The 21,946-nt window shown below is 44.6% G+C and overlaps 1 protein-coding gene across 3 annotated transcripts in view; it reads left to right on the top strand.

The window, feature by feature from the left end:
* LOC120764905 (zinc finger SWIM domain-containing protein 6-like) overlaps positions 1-21,946 on the top strand; it is a 346,593-nt gene that overhangs the window by 193,629 nt on the left and 131,018 nt on the right. For all 3 annotated transcript variants that reach the window (XM_040089033.2, XM_040089035.2, XM_040089036.2), the window contains exon 2: positions 2,513-2,869. In XM_040089033.2, the coding sequence (XP_039944967.1) occupies positions 2,513-2,869 (357 nt within the window). The remainder of the gene's footprint in view (positions 1-2,512; positions 2,870-21,946) is intronic.

A 21,946-nucleotide genomic window follows, 5' to 3' on the forward strand; every position in this document is an offset into this window, starting at 1 on the left:
CAGATCTACTAAAAATTTTACCTCCTCATTTACCTCCTCATTTCCCATCTTAGCTGTAAGCAGTTCTGCCAGGGAAGAATCCTCCAGTCCCCCTCAGTCATCATCACTGATGGCCATGAGAGGGGGAGTTTTTACTAGTACATTGAGATAAAGCAGTTTGCTAAAGCGAAAGTGAAAGGCTGCATGCACACAAGCAAAGGAAAAAAAAAATCCCCTATTTCCCATCAGCAAGCAATGTCCAGACACTTCCTGGGAAGCAGGGTTTCAGCATGCATAGCAGTTCCTCTGGAAGGCAAACATTGTTAATAATAAATAACCCCCTTCCTCCTCCTTCCCTTAACTTTTATATCTGAACTGATTGCATATGGTATGGAACATCCCTTTGGTTAATTTGGATCAGCTGGCCTACTTGTGTGCCCTCCAAGGATCTTGCCCACCCCCATCCTATTGATGGGATGGAATGTTGGAGAGACAGCACTGATGCTGTGCCAGCACTGGTCAGCAGTAGCCAAAACACTGGTGTGTTATTAACACCTTTCTGGCTATCAATGCAAAGGACAGCACTGGGAGGGCTGCTATGGGAAAATGAACTCCAGCTCAACCAGACCCAATTCAGCTACTTACTGAGAGCAGGAAGGAGTAGGATTAGGACCCTTTTGAGTGTTCAAGTGTTACACTTTTCCTCGGGTCATAGATGAGAGACTTTGATATATACTTCATCGGAAAGTGGTATTAAAAAAAGATATCTCCTATACAATTTCCTTGAGACCACCAGTACATCTCTTCTTTACTGGAAATTACCCTGAAAAGTAGAGCTGGATAAGTTTTAACAATACCTCTGTTTTGAGAGAGGGCACTCACAGGAGTGTGCTATGATTACTTAAAAACCAAAGGGAAAGTCAGAGGGAGGAGCTCATGATTCAGGGGGCAATTCCCTTCCCCTTCTCTGTTTAAGTGTTTAGTGGAGCCAAGAGCAAGAATGCCAAGTATGCCTGGGCTTCTTCATCCTCCCCTCTTCGTCTCTGTGCACTTTATAGCTTACTGCCTCTTCAGCTCTAACTACTTTAACTGATAAACATTACCTTGCAAAAATCAAGAGTCTGTGTCTGACTTCTGGGTAGAGTATCAAATTTCTGTAGCTGAATGAAATCCATACAGTGATACTGACTGCACAATCTGCTCTGAAATGCACAGCATTAACAAATGGAAAAAATTAGATTTTCTTCTTTATTTCCAGTAGATTGAAGAGTTTCTGAAAAACAATTTGAGATGCAATATTTTGGACTATAGCTATGCATGCATTTCTTTTTTACCAGCTAATTTTCAAGTGATACTTCTTCCTACAACACACTTTTCTTGAAATACAAGAATACTGAATCAGTTTTGGACTTTGAGGGAGTGTAGCTTTATATTATTTCTGTTATAAATAGCTAATGTATAACACCCTACTTGTAATATTCATTCCAGATTTTATATATGCAGTCTGTTCAAGTTTAATACTGATAATATGTAATTTGTTTGTATTGCTTTGTAGCTATACATCTGATGTAATGCTTGAACCAAAAATCAATGTCATGTTTACATAAAATCCAAAAGAAACACCCAAATTCTGCAGTGATAAAGTATTGAGAGCCAAAGCTGGGCCTTAATGTTGGGAAAACATAGATGGGTTCAGGTCTGACCTTCAAAGAACAGCATTTGAGACCTTGGTTCAACAGGGTGCTCTGTGGAGTAGTGGCCGAAGTGAAGATCTTTCTTATGGTATACCATATCTTCCTAAAATATAAGAAAAAACAGTTCTTTGCCTTGTGCTTTATCATGCCAAGTGGAGATGCACACTTCTGAAACAGTGTGTACATGTCTCATTGACTTATTAATCTGACATCCTGTGTATTGGTAACTGCAGCAGTTTCCATTTCCCAAGAGCTACACCAACATAGGTGCCCTACCAGATTGCTTGGGTTGATGATGAGCTTTAGCATCAGCTCAGTGGTGGGAGAGGTGAAAGCAATGAGGTTAAGTGACTTGTGTCAGTGAATCAGTCGCAGAGATGAGATTAGGACCAGGGTTTGTGCCACTAGAGTGCACTACTTTTTCCTCTTACTTATTGAGAGAATGGGTAAATTTGCTGGTTGGTGCAGGCTGGTGTGAGGTTTGAAAAATTGCTGCCAGCTTGCTGAACTACCGGGAGTTTCACATTGGTCTTAATTGGATGCAACTCTGCTTCTGCAGCTATCATTTACCAAGTAACTTTTTCTTACTATCAAACTTTTATGAATGTTGTGATGGAATGGCAGAGGGCTCGTAAACGAGCTCCTTTTGATTTTATTTGATATTAAAAGGGTATGACAGAAAGACAGGGTTCATCATACTTGTAATTAAAGCAAGTTCTATGAGATATATTCTTTCTCAGAAATGCATTATGACCTTTGCTTGATTAATTAAAGGTTATTAAAAATGAGATATGGTATTTTATTTAAGAATGTAAACCCTCCTTTTTTTCCCTTCACAGGTTTCCACTTGAGTGGCACTGTGACAGACCCTGCAATGCAATCAGAACCAGAAACTGTTTGCAATGTAGCTATCAGCTTTGATCGTTGCAAGATTACCTCAGTGACCTGTAGCTGTGGAAACAAGGACATATTTTACTGTGCCCACGTTGTGGCACTCTCTTTATACCGGATCCGCAAGCCAGATGAGGTCAAACTGCATCTTCCCATTTCAGAGACACTGTTTCAAATGAACAGAGACCAACTACAAAAATTTGTTCAGTATTTGATCACAGTGCACCACACAGAAGTTTTGCCGACTGCTCAGAAATTAGCAGATGAAATTCTTTCTCAGAATTCAGAAATCAATCAAGTCCATGGTAAGTTTGATGCTTGTTCTTCTGTTTCATTCCCTCTCTGGTTTTTTTTATATTATTTTTTGTGGCACTCAGAAGTGTGACCTCCTGAAGTCCCTTTCAACCTAATTGTAATTTTATGGTGTTTACATTATGGTGTTGCGGTCAGTTCATCACATGTTGCTTCTGCCGCTGCTTTCTCCTCAGGGGGAGGACTCCTCACACTCTTCCCCTGCTCCAGTGTGGGTTCCCTCTGTCCTGGTTACAGGAGTAGAGTGTCAGTTTAGCAGTATGTGGGTGTAACAAATTCTATATTCAACTCCTCTCTACCTCATTTCTGACACACTGTTAATGATGGGTCGTTTAAAGTGGCTGCCCAGTGCACACTTAACACCTCAGGCTACAACATGGATGTTAAATGAGATAAGGAAAAAAGAGGCAACCCTGAAAGGCAGGGTGTGGTGGTTCTTTAGAGAGACCCAGACGACCCTGGTTGGCATAGGGCACAGAGCCTGCTCCCTTGCTGGGGGGATATCACACCTTTATTCTGGGGTCCTGCCCCCGCCGGCCGGAGCTCCTTTAGCTCCTACCCCATCCCCGCCGGTGCCAGAGAGAGTGAGGCCCCACCCATCCCGGGGCTTTTTCCCTGGGGGGAAGGGCCTAGAGGCAGGGACAAGCCACTCCCCGATCAGGGACAAGGTGGGAGTGGAACAGAGTTGGGTTACATTCCAGTGTGGGGGATGGGCACAGCCGAGCAGGGACAAACCATGTGATACAGTTTCCAAGGGGAACGGGGGATAACATTACAAACCAAATGAAACACAATATCAACCAAATTAACACACTGTAACATCTCCCTCTTTCTTATTGAATTGAGAACGAGGAAGGCTCAGTTAGTGGGAGATGCTCAGAGTTCAGACCTTGAGTACCTTTAAAGTTGCAGAAGAAAAAAATGACATCGAGTGCAAACAAACTGTCCAGAAAAATGCTGTTAAGGGATAATTAGGAGAGGGTTCGGCGCTTTCTCCTCCTCCAGGCAGCACTGGCCACTTGTGGGGCCTCTGCAGGTGGCTTTGCAGTTTTAGGGATGAAAGGGTTCACCCACTTGGCTGGCACCCACTTGGGACCTGAGGGAGTGTACACATAGGCGTACCCATGACCCCAGGTGACCAGATCATGAGGACTTTTTGTTTCTCTGGTCACTGGATCCTTTACTATCACATCTGGTGACTTTTGCTGAAAGGCAGAACTGGTTAAAGCAGGATTAGTTAATTCAACATTTGCATTTTCTAGTTTTTTCTCCCCCTTCCTTGGACTTGCCCCATTTATGTCAGCACGCTGGGCTAGCTGGCGCTCAGCTTTTAGTTTTTTGAAAAATTCATTTTGGGCTCCCAAGACCTCCCACTCCCATCGTCCCGAAAGTCTAGTAATTTTCTCTTTAAAGGGCATTGAGATGCCCAATGTCCAGCCTGATCGCACAGGAGACACATTGTTCTTCACTTGGGCGGTGGCCATGGCACAGGCACAGGAGGCACGGTGTCTGCAGCAGCGGCTTTTTGTGGTGGCTTGACTCTGGAACTGTGGCTTTGGTGAGCTGTCATGAAGGGAACCTTCCTGGCACACACCTGGAGCATGTCATCTAAGGTTGTAGCTGGTTCCATGGGCAGGCTGAGGATGGCTGCCTTGCACTGTTCGTTTGCATTGGTCAGCGCCATTTCCTCCAGGACCTGTTCCTGGGCTCCTTCTTCCTTAACCTGTAACTCGATAGCTGGGGTTAATTGCTCCACAAATGCTACTAAAGGTTCTGATGGAAGCAAAGGAATTTCCTGAGCCTGCTTGAGGGCTGAGACCCATTCACTATCACCACATAAATGTTCTAATTGAATTCGGAAATTATTATTATCAACAGCTCACAGGTCAGGCTCAAAGGGTTATATAGTAAATGGGGTGACATCAGGCTTGCAACCAGTCACTGGTGGGGTTCCACGGGGCTCCATCTTAGGTACAGTGCTCTTCAACATCTTCATAAACAACTTGGAGGCAAGACTGGAAGGGATACTGATGTGGTAGGCCCTATGTGGAGCCTGAACCAAAATTGACCACTGTATGAACTTTCAAACATATGTACCTTTTCAAAACAACATATGCAATTTTAGGAAGACTGGCTTTGTGCTCAACATGCCCAGGTACCTGGCCAGCAGATGGGTATGCCCGACCACAAAGTTCCAAAAGAAACATCTGGTCACATACCCTTATACAAGTAACAGTATAAAAGTGAGACCCCTTTGTAGCAGGATTGGAAGCCTCACCTACGAGCAAATGGTCTGCATAGGATTTCCCAATTACTGGGAGGGTTTCTCCAGCCCTTCACTGCAACAGGGTTCCCCAGCTGAAGTATGGACCAGGATGATGGTAACCTATTAGGGTTAATGGTGATGTATCTTTTCCTAATCACTAGCTGAGGTCTGTAGTAATGATTTGATGCATTGTCTTTCTATGCTTATTTCTGTTATCTGCTTATTATCCATGGAGCTTATTTCTGTTATTTGCCTATCATCTATGTAATAAGCTTATCTCTAAATAAGTCATTGTTTTGTTCCAATCCCATCGCTAATCACGTTAACAAGCAAAACAGATACTAAGTAAGTTTGCCGACAATACTAAATTGGAACTGCTGACTCCAGAAGCAGAGGCCCTGAAGAGAGACCTAGACAGATTAAAGGGCTGGGCAATTACCAGCTATTTAGAGTTTAACAAGAGTGCCAGATTCTGTACCTGGGATAGGACAACCCTGGATGTGCAGACAGACTGAGGAATCACAAGTTGGAGAGTAGCACCATGGAAAGGGACCTGGGGATCCTGATTGATGGCAAGTTGAATATGAGTCAGCAGTGCCCTGGCAGCCAGGAGGGCCAGCCATGTCCTGGGGTGCATTGGACACAGGGTCGCCAGCCAGAGGCCCCTCCAGAGGGAGGTGACAGATCTGACCAGAGCATGTCATAGAGCTATTAAAGCACAGCTTTCTTAACGCTAAAGGATAGAGTGGATTATACAATTCAAAATGGTCTTCTGTATTAGAGAGAAAGTTTAGCTGACTGACATACAAAGATCATGGATGGCAAACATTCTGTCTGCCCCATCAAGCCAAAATGACCCATCTCTATTGTAGACTTGACACTTTTTTTAATATTGCTTGTGGCACGTTCTTTGTCAGCTATTGAAGGTACCTTCTAGATTATGTAGAGTAGGATTACTTGAGCTCAGCAAGGCATTTTGGGTTCCCTTTGGCTAGATACTGGTATCAACATGCTCCATATTCTGCTTTCCTGGACCCTCTCCAGAATAGTTACTGTAAAGATACTGTGTTCTTTATCTGTTGGAAATGAATAATGGGATGAAGTGGTGGAATAAGTGGAAGGTGCAAGAAATGGGGCAAGGAAGGCAACAGACCAGCATGGCTAAACCAAGACCTGCTGGGCAAACTAAAAGGAAAGACAGAAATGCACAAGCAGTGGAAGCAGGGCAGGTATCCCAGGAAGACTACAGGAATGCTGTCTGGTTGTGTAAGGACAAGGTAAGGAAGGCCAGGGTGCAGCTGGAGCTGAACTTGGTGTATTGGATTTGCATCACCAGGTTTTGGAAGCAGGGAAGCCAGAAGAGTGGCTTTTGTGAGAAGTTGCTAGAAGCTTTCCTTATGCCTGATAGAGCCAATGCCAGCTGGTTTCAAGACTGACCCACTGCTGGGCAAGGCCAAGACAATCAGCAATGGTGGTGGCACCTCTGTGATAAACATATTTGCAAAGAAAAAAGTTACTGCACAGAAACAATTGCCGCCAGAGAAGAGAGGAGTGAGAATTTGTGAGAGCAACAACTGCAGACACCAAGGCCAGTGCAGAAGGAGGTGCTCCAGGCACCAGAGCCGAATTTCTCCTGCAGCCTATGGTGAAGACCATGGTGAGGCAGATGTGCCCCTGCAGCCCATGGAGGTTAATGGTGAAGCTGGTGGATGCCTGAAGGTATATGTGACCCATTGGAAGCCCATGATGGAGCAAGCTCCTGGCAGGAACTGTGACCCCGTGGAAGGGACCTATGGTGGAGCAGTTAATGAAGAACTGTACCCTGTGGGAAGGACTCACATTGGAAAAGTTCACAGAGAACTGCTTCCCATTGGAAGAACACAGCATTGGAGCAGGGGAAGGATGCTTCTCCCTGGAGAAGAAGTAGTGGTAGAAATGTGATTACCTGACCACAACCCCCATTTCTTGTCCCACTGTGCTGCAGCAGGGAGGAGGTAGAAAATCATAAATAAAGTTAAACCCTGAAAGGAGAGAGGGGTGGGGGGGATGTGGTAGTTCTTTAGAGAGAGCCAGATGACCGCCGATGGCAAAAGGAAAGAGCCTGCTCTTTTTCCGGGGCGGGATTTATGGCTTTATTTGGTCCAGAGCTCCTTTAGCTCCTACCCCGTCCCCGCCGGTGCCAGAGAGAGTGAGGCCCTGCCCGTCCCAGGGCTTTTTCCCTGGGGGGAAGGGCCTAGAGGCAGGGACAAGCCACTACCCAATCAGGGACAAGGTGGGAGTGGAACAGAGTTGGGTTACATTCCAGTGTGGGGGATGGGCGCGGACGAGCAGGGACAAACCACGTGATACAGTTTCCAAGGGGAACGGGGGAAAACATTACAAACCAAATGAAACACAATATCAACCAAATTAACACACTGTAACATCTCCCTCTTTCTTATTAAATTGAGAAGGAGGAAGGCTCAGTCTGTGGGAGATGTTCAGAGTTCGGACCTTGAGTACCCTTAAAGTTGCAGAAGAAAAAATGACCTTTAGTGCAAACAAACTGTCTAGAAAAACACTGTTAAGGGATAATTAGGAGAGGGTTCGGCGCTTTCTCCTCCTCCAGGCAGCACTGGCCACTTGTGGGGCCTCTGCAGGTGGCTTTGCAGTTTTAGGGATGAAAGGTTTCACCCATTTGGCTGTCACCCACTTGAGACCTGCGGGAATGGACACATAGGCGTACCAATGACCCCAGGTGACTAGATCATGAGGACTTTTTGTTTCTCTGGTCGCTGGATCCTTTACTATCACATCCGGTGACTTTTGCTGAAAGGCAGAACTGGTTAAAGCAGGATTAGTTAAGTCAACATTTACATTTTCCAGTTTTTTCTCCCCCCTCCTCGGACTTGCCCCATTTATGTCAGCACGCTGGGCAAGCCGGCGCTCAGCTTTTAGTTTTTTGAAAAATTCCTTTTGAGCCCCCAGGACCTCCCGCCCCCATTGTCTCGAAAGTCTAGTAATTGCTTCTTTAAAGGGCATTGAGATGCCCAATGTACAGCCTGATCGCACAGGAGACACATTGTTCTTCTCTTGGGCGGTAGTCGTGGCACAGGCACAGGAGGCACGGTGTCTACAGCAGCGGCTTTTTGTGGTGGCTTGACTCTGGAACTGTGGCTTTGGTGAGCTGTTATGAAGGGAACCTTCCTGGCACACACCTGGAGCATGTCATCTAAGGTTGTAGCTGGTTCCATGGGCAGGCTGAGGATGGCTGCCTTGCACTGTTCGTTTGCATTGGTCAGCGCCATTTCCTCCAGGACCTGTTCCTGGGCTCCTTCTTCCTTAACCTGTAACTCGGTAGCTGGGGTTAATTGCTCCACAAATGCTACTAAAGGTTCTGATGGAAGCAAAGGAATTTCCTGAGCCTGCTTGAGGGCTGAGACCCATTCACTATCACCACATAGATGTTCTAATTGAATTCAGAAATTATTATTATCAACAGCTGTTTCAGGATTTTGCCAAAGCTCCAGAAGTAAATCTCTTTGGAGGTCAAAGGAAACTGTAGGATTCCCTGCTAAATTTGCTTTTAAAAGGTTGTAAAAGTATTCACTTTCATATCCAAAATCAATCTGAGCTTTGCATAAATCCTGAATCGCTTGTTGGGGGAAGGGGTCCCAATAACCATGGACAACACCCCCCCTTTTTGACTGTCGGTATGTGAAAGGGGTAGCAGAAAAGTCGGGATCACTTCCTGCTTCCGGGCTCCCGGCTCCTCCCCCCCTCCCCTCCGGGGCATGGGAACCGGGACTGTGGGCGGGGAGACTGTGGGAACTAGGGGCAGGGAGGGGCTGGAGGCTTAAGTCACATGGGGAGGAGTCAGAGGGCAGAGGTTTGAGGATAGGGGGCGGAGACAGAGGAGAGGAAGGTGCCAGGGGCAGCACCGAAGGGAAGGAGGGGTCTGGGGAGAGGAAGGGATTGAGAAAGGGATTGTGGGAAGGAGGGACAGACAAAGAGAGAGGCTCCTCGTGGTTCGAGAGCACATGGCTTCAGCCATTTTGAACAAAGGAGTCCCCTCCATCTTGTGACCCCCCCACAGAACTGAGACCAGCCTGGGGATCACTAAGATAGGGCTTTTGAGCACTTGAACCGTCTGCAAAAGTACAAACTGGGGAAAATCCACAAAGAACTGGCTTTTTTCCCTTTTCATTTTGCTTTTGCAATGCAAACTTAATTTTTAAGCTATAAAAAGCAAAATTTGCATTTTCTTTATTATTAGAGGAGCCAGATTCAGCTATTTTATTTGCAACAGCCTCCCAAAATTCTGGGGAGCTTATTTGCTCTAATGATACATGAGGAAACTGAGAAAACAACCAGCGAATGAATTTTTTCAACTGTTTCTTTGAACAATGGGTCCCACCTTCATCCAAGGCACTTAAAATTTGATAATAGACTCTTTTTTGAGACACAGACAGCCTAGCACCCATTTTTTGCTCAGATTTTAAGTTTCTGTGTCCCCTTTAACTGTGACTGGGAAACCGAAAGTTAAAAAACCCTCACTGGAGAGAAAAAAAAAGCTGAAGGGGAAACAGTTTCCTTTTCCACCCCCCCACACAGCCGAAACAAAATGTGCTATTAAATCACTCTGAAAGTTTACTCTGAAAGCAAAAACCTTCCCCGAAAGGAAAAAACCCTTTTCCCTGAGGAACACCGCCTCTGAAAAAGATTTTCCCTTAGATCCCAAAGTGATAATACTTACCAAAAATCTAGCGTTCAGACAAATCTTTCCTTTCTCCCCCAATCACTCCTTTTGTCTGAGACTGACCCTTCTGGTGCAAAAAGAGCTTCCAGTCTCAATTCCCAGGGTTAGCTTTCCACGAACATGTGGTCACCTTCTCTGGGAGCAGCCTGCCGTTTGGGGAGCTTCTTTGCAGCACTCCAATGGGTTTTTTTAAGTCCAAAGGAAAAAACTACAGCCCTGGCCTGTGGAATCCTGTGTTTCGGAGTCTCCACAGTGAACGCCAAGCCTGACGGGTCTGTCTCTGTGTGGGTGGGCTACATTTCATGACACACGTGCCTGCATGAGATTCCTCGACCACGTGCTCCATGCATGGTTCTTCTAGCTTTCTGGGAGCCCCTTGTGGCTTCGAGCCCCACGTTTAGGTGCCAGATGTGGTGGTTCTTTAGAGAGACCCAGACAACCCTGGTTGGCATAGGGCACAGAGCCTGCTTCCTCGCCGGGGAGATATCACAGCCTTATTCTGGGGTCCTGCCCCCACTGGCTGAAGCGCCTTTAGCTCCTTTCCCGTCCCCGCCGGTGCCAGAGAGAGCGAGGCCCTGCCCGTCCCGGGGCTTTTTCCCTGGGGGGAAGGGCCTAGAGGCAGGGACAAGCCACTCCCCAATCAGGGACAAGGTGGGAGTGGAACAGAGTTGGGTTACATTCCAGTGTGAGGGATGGGCACAGCCGAGCAGGGACAAACCATGTGATACAGTTTCCAAGGGGAACAGGGGAAAACATTACAAACCAAATGAAACACAGTATTAACCAAATTAACGCACTGTAACAACAGGTTAGTGTTTCTTTTTCTTCACACCAATGACTCAGCTGTGATTACTCCCTCTGGGGAAGCACCAGCACAGTTACACCCATCCTGAGGTGGTCACTTCTACTAATGGGCCATAATGGATTCAATGGCACCAGCAAAATAGGCAACTGCAACGATTCACAGTATTACATCATTCCATTGTGAAAGTCCCTGCCCTGAGGGAAGTACTGAGCATTACCACGTGAACCTTAGCATATATAATCTCTGGTTTTGGGGATTTGGGACACCACCACCACCACTTGACAGATCCAGAGGAGGACCAAAACTTCCACAGGGCCACTGCTTTCAACTGTAATCAACATTTGCTAGGACTGCGACCATCACCCTGACCAACAGCGTGCCAGGCTGTACTCTTTGTGGGTTTAAGCCATTTTTCTGTGTATCATTGCATTTATTGTAATCTCTATTAAATTGTAACTCCATCCTGAAATCTCTCTTTAAGGTAATTGAGTGGGTGTCACAGTGTCCACTGTGCGCATGGAAGTGCAGGCCCACGGGCTAGCTCAGTTCCACACCGCAGCACACGTGCTTTTAGGTCGGAGTCACTAGTTCGACTAGCTCCCTCCTCCCTGTGGGATCTTGGTTCCCCACACCCTGCGACGGACTTGTTGGTAGTCACGACCACGGTGATGGATAGAAAGGCGACTCTCTGAGCAGGGTTAACAGGGTTTTTTTGAGGGGGAGACCAAACGGGAGCTCCACGCCTGACCACTGCTACTCAGGAGAGACCCTGAACAATGGTTGTGCAGTAACTTTTAAACGGGGGAAGATCAAGAGGTGGTAACAACAGATTAACCAACCAGGCTAACTCAGGGTGGAACTAGGGGTGTGAACATCCAACAGGGGGACCACTCTGCAATGGGGGAAAGGGGATTTCCCAGGCACCAGCCTATCACTTGACACCCTCCCTGGAACTTTCCAGAGCCTGGGGAAGGGTCCCGAAGTGACAGACAGGGCGCCCAAGGAGAGAGACAGGGGATTGACAGCAATATATAACAAACATAAGGGGTAAGAACCATTGGGAAGAGCGGGGGTACAGAGAACAAACCATTTTTCAAAACTTCTTATAAAAAACTGTAAATTAATTATATAAAACACTTAAAACCTAATAGAATAACTTTTGCACCACCACAAGTGAGGTTCATTTCTCCCACCAGTTTACTTTCATACCAGCACACACTCTTACAGGAAACAGTTCTCCATAACCTTCTCCAATGTGACTCCTGATAAGGTACAGTTCTTCACCAACTGCCGCAGTGTAGGACCCTTCAACGTGATGCAGTCCTTCAGGAACAGGCTGCTCCAGTGTAGGTTCCTCACAGGGTCACATCTGCCACCAAACCTGCTCCAGCATGGGTTCCACTCTCCACAGGGTCACAGGTTCTGCCAGGACCCTGCTCCAGCAGGGGCCTCCCACAGGATCACAGCCTCCTTTAGGCATATCCACCTCCTCCAGCATGGGGCTCCTCCATGGGCTGCAGGTGGATCTCTGCACTCCTGTGGGCTTCCATGGGCTGCAGGGACACAGGTGCCTTACCATGGACTTCACTGTGGGCTGCAGGGGAATCTCAGCTCTGGCACCTGGACCACCTCGTCCCCCTCCTTCTTCACTGACCCTGGTGTCTGCATAGTTTTTCCTCCCACATATTCTCATTCCTCTCTATGCCGGCCCAAATTTCTTCTGTGCTGTAATTTCTTTCCCTTTCTTAAATATGTTATCACAGAGGTGCTACTGCTTTCACTGATGGGCTCGGCCTTGGGCAGCAGGGGATTTATCGTGGAGCTGACTGGAACTGGTTCTGATGGACATGGGGGAAGCTTCTGGCAGCTCCTCACAGAAGACACCTGTCACTCGACTCTATCGGAGCAACCGGCTCCGTTTCGCCCGGGCTAGCTTGAGACAGCAACAAGACAGAAAAACTCCCCTGGGTCCTAAAAACCCAGGAGGCGGCGGAGGGTTTTTCCCCTTATTACGAGAGAGAGATCCCATTGGCGGTGGAGGAAAGGAGTCAGACTTGATTCGGGGCCAAATCCAAGGCTTTATTTCAGTCTTTGTCCCGTCCCGTTTGGGCTTCTGCCCCAGACCGCAGCCCGAATTAAGTCACCAGCTGACCTTGTGTCTTGGGCTTATATGCAGGGGAGGGGCTAAAGGAGGGGTCAAGCCAATACCCAATGAAGGATAAAGTGGGAGTGGAACAGGGTTGGAGGGACATTCAAGGAAACCAATGGGGAACATAAAGGGGGGAACCTCCTCGGCTCTTGCCCTATCATTCGATGTCCTTTACCTGAACTCTCCAGAAGCTGGGTGGAAGAGCTGAATGACAGACAGGGCTTGCAGGAAGGGACTGGGAGGAGTGTAGGAGGATGGACAGGTAAGGGGAGCAGGGACAATCCTCAGGATATAACATTTTCCAGGAGAACAGGGGAGTACAGAACAAACCATTATAACATAAAACCCAATATAAAAATGAAATACAATATGAAAACAAATAACACACAGCAACAGACACCCTTGTAGCTTCCCCACTACCAAAACCTGGTCATGCAAACCCAATATACCCATAGAAGCTACTGTGGAAAAAAATAACACCAACTCAGTCAAAACTATCATACCAGTCCTTTCTTTATATTTTCTCTTATTAGCACTGTCTGCTTCACAGTAGTTCCTGTTTTTCTTTAATGCTATGTACTACTGAACAGTTGTTGTATTTTATCCAAGAGTTATGAAATGAAACACAAGATGAAATTACTTATGTCTAAACTTTGAATCATTTGGGGAATCTAAGGCATAATATTTTGCAATAAGTAATTTTATCAGCTTTGTTTCTATATAACTACTATTTAGAATAATTCTGAACACACTAAGTTTATAAAATCAGTTACTATTCTGTTGTGAATCAACATACAACATTATTGGTTTCTAGCTTGGACCATTCAATCTTTGCATAGTACTCATGCTTTTAGTTGTAATTGTTTTCCCATATCTTCTTGATTCTGCCATGAGATTATATTTAATAAATTTTTTTTAATCTACATTTTACTTGTATACTTAAATTCATAAGATTTTTATAAAATTAAGTTCAAAAAATTCAGCATGGCTGAGTAAATAATGTGGCATCATTTCATTTGAAGATTAAAACAACTCTTGTAATACTTCAGAAATAAGGACCAGGGAAGCAGTTTACTTTGAAGACACTATGTTCTGCCATTATATTAAGAAAAATTTAGAATCATAGAATCATTAAGGTTAGCAAAGACTGCTGAGATCGAGTCCAACCTTTGAATGATCTCAACCTTGTCAACTAGACCACAGCACTAAGTGCCAAGTCCACTTGTTTCTTGAACACCTACAGTGATGGTGACTCCACAACCTCCCTGGGCAGCCCATTCCAATGCTTGACAACCCTTTCTATGAAGAAATTCCTTCTGATGTCCAAACTGAACATCCCTAGGCACAACTTGAGGCCATGTCCTCTTGTCCTGTTGCTACTTGCCTGGGTAAAGACACGTACCCCCACCTTGCTAGGACCTCCTGTCAGGTAGAGAGTGAGAAGGTCCCCCCAAACCTCCTTTTCTCTGACTAAGAACCCCCAGTTCCCTCAGCCACTCCTGATAGGACTTACTCTCTGGACCCTTCCACAGCCCCGTTGCCCTTCTCTGGACACACTCCAGCACCTCAATATCTTCCTTGTAGTGAGGGGTCCAGAACTGAACACAGGATCTGATGTGCGGCCTCACCAGTGCCAAGTACAGAGGGACAATCACTTCCCTGGTCCTTCTGGCCGCACTATTGCTGATACAGGCCAGGATGCCATTGGCCTTCTTGGCCACATGGACACACTGCTAGCTCATGTTCATCTAGCTGTTGATCAGCACCCCTAAGTCCAGCCACTCTTCCCCCAGCCTGTAGCACTGCATAGGGTTGTTGTGACCCAAGTGCAAGACCCAGCACTTCACCTTATTGAATCTTATTTTGATTTATCGAGTTTAGTATTGTACCCTGAGTAATTTGTGATATAGGTTATTCTTTGCCTATTTTAGTCAAACCCCCTCTTTGCTTCTATTTACTTTTCAAGATTAAGTTCTTTATATATGACACTAGCTCTTGAATGGGGTTGCTCAGTTTGAAAGTAGTTGCTTTTAAAATTCCTAATGTAATGATCAAAGTCCTTAATTTTTTTTTAGATGCTGCTGCTTCTTATAACTTGGGAGATGATTATATTTAAGATGTAACCTGGTATGACCATAAATATAAAAGGCTTTTACCCCATTTTCAAAATGTATCTTGGTGTTCAGTGTTACAAAAAAAATGTGCATGGTATTCCTGCTTTGATTACTAAGATTGCAATTTAGCAATTTTAGTAAAACAGCGGGAGTATGTATGTATGACTGTATCTATATACTGAGTGTAAATACTTTACTTATTTTATTTAATTGTAAATACATGATGTTAAACTTATTTCAAAAACCAGTCATGACAGAAGTTGACAAAGCCAGAGGTCAAAAGAAGGGAGATTAATTTGTTAGTGTCTATAAAGTGACACAGTTTAATTGCAAGTTTTAATATTTAGTATAAAATACTTTTCTCTTTCATAGTTCAATTGGGTACTAATTTATCCTCATAACATCCCTTTAAAGCACCTAAGTAACACTTATCCTCAGTTTAGAATTGGGGAAAGGGATTTGGTCTCGGTACCAAAATGCATTGCAGTGATTAAATTCAGGGCTGCCCATGTTCCTCTCCTCAGCCAAACTGTCCATCTCCTGAGGCCTTGTGCTTGCTCGGGGCTGCATTGCACCCCAAGCAAGGTCACTGCCTTTGGGTTGACCCTTCAGAGCTACTTGCCAGCTATTGCTAGGACTTAATTTCACAGCTCCTAAGGCAGCTCCCTTTTGCGGTCCTGTTGCTTGTTCAGATTGTGTGGAAAAGTCACACTATGAAAAGCCAGTGTCCACAAAGGAGACAGAGGAATTGTGCAACTTTATTCCAATAAAGGGACAGATTCCACTAGGGCATATCCCGTGGGGTCTTTCTCAAGGTTTTGGAGGGTGCAGTCTCCTTTTATCCTAAACTCCTGGCTGCATGTCGCCCTCTGTTTCCCCATTGGCTGAGGTACTAGGAAGCTACAGCCTTCCCAAACCACCTACCACATTTTCCCTCTTGAACATGTATCCTCATTTTCCCCTAAAATTCAGAAGTTCAGGCTATCTGAGTTCTGCAATAGACTTTGCAGACCTATTTGTCCTATTAGTCTAAAGTTCAGGAGTTCAAACTATCTGGTCAAACTGTCTGGGTTCTGTAACAAACTTGTGCAATTTGATGTTTGTAGAGACATTAAGACCCATTTCAAAGACATTAACACCCATTTTTCCCAAAGACCCTCACTCATCGGGTCATTTGTAAAGACATTAGCATCCATCTTTCCCATCAAGATAGTTCTCTCCAGGGTCTTCAGAAGAAAAGCAGCAGTGTAGAAATCCTATCTGTTGCTCAAGAATGATGGGTGTGCTAGAGGGAGAGGAAGCAGACTAGATCAAACCGTGTTCACCTTGGTGAGGAATACACCTAGGGCTGATAGGTCCTTGTGTAGGTGCAGTGCAAGCTGCAAGGTGTGCCCTAGGTGAGGGAAATGGTTGGAGCCCCAGGAAATGAGCTGTGATCAGGCACTGAGCCTTTGCCTAAGGGCAAGCAGACCTGTGGTGCTGGCCAGTCAATCACCCAGAGACCCTGCAGAAGCTAATGAACAACAAGAAGACTCCAGATCCAAAATCACCATTAGAATAGGTGCACAGACCGTAGTACAAGTCTAGGGATTCTTTTGTTTGGGGTCCCTCTCCAGAGGCACCAGCGCCAGCTGTTATTGTGACACTGCACCACGATTAAATTATTTTAAGGTAGCAGAGGTCTGAGACTACTATGGGAAACCTGGGGTGGAGCCAGTGAGGAAACCTGGTCTGACTGGGGGGGAATTGCATCACCACTTGTCCTCCTAATTGGTGCTTTTTATCCTCCTTCTTTTGGCACTAGCTATACTTTGTCCATGAAATGTATCTTGAAGAGTTGTTCTCGGCCTTGGTTTCCAGGAAGAATCAAGATAGCACTGGAGCCTTGTACTCCTGGGGCTTGGAGCTCTGGAATTTGTTTTGTCTTTCTGCCTAGGGAAAGGCCATGGAAAAGTACTGGGAAAGCTAGCCACTAATACAATAGGCTACAAAGCTACAAATATATGTGTGAAGAATACAGATGTTAGGAAAATTAATCCACGAACACCAGAGGTTTATGTTCAAAAAAGGAGACAGAGGAGTCCTCTTACTTTATTCGAATAAAGGGAGAGGCCATGGGGCATTTCCCCTGGAGTCTCTCAGTTTTTCAGAGGATGCAGCCTCCTTTTTATCCTAATTTCCCAGCCGCATTTCCATCTCTCTTTCCCCATTGGCTGAGGTACTTGAGAGGTACAGACTTCCCGAAATGCCTAAGATTCCCCTTTTAATGTATAACCCCCCTAATTTTTAATTTTTATGGGATTTATGGGTTTTTCCCCATTGTTGCTTTCATCTTCCAATATTCAATTCCATTTACAAACCTTTGTTTGTAAAGGCAAGTATCTTTTTTTCTGTAATAAATGATCAAGCCCAATTTCGTGAATCAAAATATAGAGTTTTATTTCAAGACTTAAATTCAGTTTCTAACAGCCACAATTAAAAGGAACAGCGTCGAACCCCAGGTTTCGGCACTGGGTGAACGCAGAAACGGACTCGGATCGCTCTGAATCTACCCTGTTCACAAAGTGTGTCTCGAGCTTCTGGCTTTTATACAGTCTTTCGCTGAGGATGGAGAGCTACCTTGCTTCTCGTGTCCCTTTTTTGCTTCATCAGGTATTCATGTCCATGTCTCCGGTCAGTTGAATAGATCTCCTGTGGTAGAACAATATCTTGATTGCTTTCTCCGGAGTGGTGTTTAGAGATGTAAAACTCCGATGGAGCAGATAAGATACCTATCTGGTGTTGATTGCTGCGTCATTAGCAGGTTCATCTCCGGGGGGGACACGTTGTATCTGGTCACTCCTTCCATTCACTGGGTAAACGAGTGTTCTGATGGTTTCCCGGCAGAAACCCTCCCTGTTTCTCAATCCTCCGTGTCCCCCTCTCACATTCTGCTTTTCAAACCCCAAGTACATTTTATATTTTACAAAGATTAATTCAGACCGAACGCGAATTAACTTTATATTACATCTCACATTTTCCATTCATCAATCAATAGAATCATTCCTATTGTTCCTCTTATCTCTCAGTGCTAGTTTTATCAACCAGCAGACCCAGGGCTTGTTTGTAAAGACAAATCTTGTCATTCCTCTCAATCCCTCCTCTTTTATTTTTAATAATTGTCTATACAAATTTTAGTTATCATTGACTTAATTTTCTGTTCTTGGGTCTTTTTTTGGTTTTGCAATTATTTGCAGTGACATCAATTCCTGTCTTTTTGTAGCCATCTATAGATCAGTAGGCATGACTACTACCTGCATCCCTTTGATCACATGTTGAATAAGTTGTACTAAGCAAGGGATCATGCATGGTAAAAAGATAAGAGATACTACAACACATAAGAGGAAAGAAAAACATTTGTTTAACTCATAGTACACAGGGTAACTATGAAAACTTGTCCTATTCTGTTTTTTTATGTTTGGACTGGCACATGAGCTAACTTTTTTATTCTTTTTGTTATTTGTTTTACTACTTTTCTATTGTCATCTATTTGCAAACAGCAGTTTGAGTCATTTAATTTTCCACACACTCCTCTTTCTTCTGCTAATAAATAATCTAATACTATCTGATGTTGGAATATTGCATTTCTAAGCTCTCACATAAGGTTTCTACTTGCAGTTACATCCCAGATCTGTTTTGTTGGATCTGAACGAGAACCTATTAAAAAGGGTCCGAGTTCTATTCCGGTGTTGCCATTTTGACTGATAGTCACAGACAACATGTGTCCTACTTGTGGAATTATCTCGGGGGTAGATAAAAAATAAAGGGTCAAAAAAAACCCGTATCCCTCCCCACTGCTTTACAGCATTCAAAAAATTTTTGGTAATTATGGAACGAAAACCTTACCCAGCTACTATTAGTGAGCTTAACATGTGTTTGATTCCATTTGCCTTGATATCTGGAACAATCATAAGGAGGGCTGTTGGGGGGCTAACAATCTAAACTTAAAGTCTAGTTACAAACACTTTTCCCCACATATATGCTTCTTGTTCTATTTAGACAATAAATGCCTCTTTTAGAAGAATGAAGCCACCATGGACTTCCTTCCTCATCTTAAAATCCTGTTCCATTATGGACCTCACTTAGGGTGCTAACCCATTATTTGGGTTCGACTGGGCTGGCCACCCATGGCCAGTCTTTAGATCCCCCTGACTCTCTGCAGACCTAACAATTGCTAAGGTTAAAGGTTTTTGCTACTTCTTCTCCTATTTTCCACTTTTGGCCTTAACTTAACTGACAATATAAAGGTAAGATTATTAAGAGAAACATTCTAATGGTGTAATCTAATCTCTTAATTTTTACTTTCATGTTGTCTCCACACCACCTGTGGCGAGCGAAGGCACAGAAACAGCTTAACATAAAGAAAACAATGACAGCGAGGATTGGCCCCCAGTGACTGGAGATCTGAAAGGAGGGATGCCCACACAAACCATTTCAGCAAGCAGTCTGTGGGTAGGCACACGAGGCTTCCCCTGATGTCGGCGCACTGGCTACTGCTCCAGTCCACTCCTGCGGAGTGTCAGTTGTGGCTTCCCGTCCTTCTCTTCTAGCTGAGATGTCCAAATCTCCGGGGCCTCAGAGACCATGACCCAAGTGGGGTGGGTCCACCTGTGTTCTGCTGTCTTGACAGCTGTTTCTGTGGTCAGCAACACTTGGAAAGATCCATGCCACTTAGCCACTAGTGGTGCTTCTTTCCACTCCTTAACTAGGACCCAATCTCCTGGTTGGATGTTGTGAACAGCAAAGTCCAAAGGTAGGGTCTGTGCCAGCTGAGCTTCCTGTTAAAGAGATTCCACAAGAGACAGTATCCTGGCCGCATATTGTTTTAAATATACATCACTTATCTCTACGCCCCCACTAGGCTGGCAATTATAAGGGTCAGGAATTCCAAACATCAGTTCAAAGGGAGATAATTGAATATCTCCCCTGGGTCTAGCCTTTATCCTTGCTAAAGCCAGTGGCAAGAGCCGTACCTACGGCATCTTAGTTTCTATTACCAGCTTTAAAAGGTGTTTCTTTATTTCTCTATTCATCTTCTCCACCCCGCCCGAACTCTGGGGGTGAGAGGGGGTGTGGAGGTTCCATTGTATTCCTAAAGCAGTCATAACTCCTTGAAGAATTTTTCTTGTAAAATGAGATCCCCTATCTGAGTCTATTGCTTCTACAATCCCATATCTTGGAACTATTTGTTCCAAAAATATTTTAATAACTGATCCTGTAGTTGCTGAAACAGCTGGAAATGCCTCTGGCCACCTTGATAACTGACATACTTTTACCAGAAAGTATTTAAACCTTGTCACTCGTGGCATTTTAGTAAAATCTATTTGGCATCTCTGGAAGGGACGTACAGCCCGAGGCCTCTGTCCCCTGGCAAGTTTCTTTGCAACTGTTACTGGTTTTAACACAAATTAAACAACCTTCGATAATTCGCTTTCCTAGAGTAAAAAGACTCAGAGCAGCATACATTTTGAGGAAAGCTTCTTCCAGTCCTCAGGAGCCCCAATGGCTCTCTTCATTAAGTTGTTTTAACAACTGTAAGGCCAGAGCTTTTGGTGTCCACTGCTTACTATCTCTTGTAAACTAATTATCCGCCTTTTTCTTCTGCCCCACCCTTTTTAATTATCTCAAGTTCTTCTGGTGAAAAAGACAGTTTCTCTGGCAGTGATGCAGTTACTGGGAGCAAGGGGAGGATCTTAGAGATTTCTGGCAACAATGCAGCTTTTCGAGCTTCTTCATCAGTCAGTCGGTTTCCTATTGCCTCTTCTGAGCACTCTGCCTGTTGTCCCATAACGTGTATTATTACTACTCTCGTTGGTTAAATTCACCACCTCTAATAGGCGAGAGATTAAGTTCTCATGAACTAACTTCTTTCCCCTGCAGGTTAATAAACCTCTTTCTCCCCATAGTTTCCCGAATGCATGTATTACCTTATATGCATATTTAGAGTCAGTAAAAACATTCACTGTCTTATCCCGGTATAATTCACAGGCTCTCACAAGCACATACAGCTCTGCTGTCTGAGCTGACCAGGTGGGATGTAACCTCCCCCCTTCATTTAATTGCATTTTATTAATGATAGAGTATCCTGTAAATCGTTTCCCTTCTACCACCTTTGAAGACCCATCAATAAACACATTTTTTCTTCCTCTTGTTCTTACTCAAAGGCAAAATACTGTTTACTATCTTCTGTAATTGGACACCCGCAGAAAGCACCCTTTAAGTCCAGTACTGAATAATACTGGTGTGAAGAAGGGATCTGATTCAAGATTGTATAGGGATCCGGAACCTTGGGATGCCTTGCTTTGACAATTTCATTTATTATTCTTAAATCTTGCACCATTCTGTAGGTTCCATCTCGTTTCTTAACTGGCAGGATAGGGGTGTTATAGGGAGACATACAGGGCTCCAAAAGACCTGCTTTTAGCAGGGACTCAATGACAGGCTGTAACCCCTTCTTTCCCTCTCTTGAAAGAGGGTATTACTTTTTAGACACCGCTTGTCCTGGTTGTTTCAAAGTAATTTGCAGAGGCTCTACGTCTAGTTTTCCGCATTTTCCTGGGGCTGCCCACACTTCCGGATTTATTTCAGCATAAGCCTTCTCAGACATTTTACACAAAGATATCACAGTGTTGGACTCTGTGTCATTTTTTTACAATACTAATTTACTTTCTCAGTTTAGCCATCAAATCCCTCCCCAGTAATTTACAATCACAATTAGAAACAAACAGGAATTCATGTATTTCAAACCTGTCCCCCACATCTATTAATAGAGGTTGAATAAAATACACTCGCTCATCCTTTCCACTCATTCCTTGAATGACTAATGATCTTTTTGATAATTCCCCCCCACTTAGGTATAAAATTTAAAGTGGATCGAGAGGCCCCTGTATCTACCAGAAAACACACCTCCTCTCGATCTGGACCCACCTTAAAAGTTATCAAGGGCTCCTGAGTGGTGG

This window comes from Hirundo rustica, chromosome W (assembly GCF_015227805.2).
Source record: "Hirundo rustica isolate bHirRus1 chromosome W, bHirRus1.pri.v3, whole genome shotgun sequence".
Lineage (NCBI taxonomy): Eukaryota > Metazoa > Chordata > Aves > Passeriformes > Hirundinidae > Hirundo > Hirundo rustica.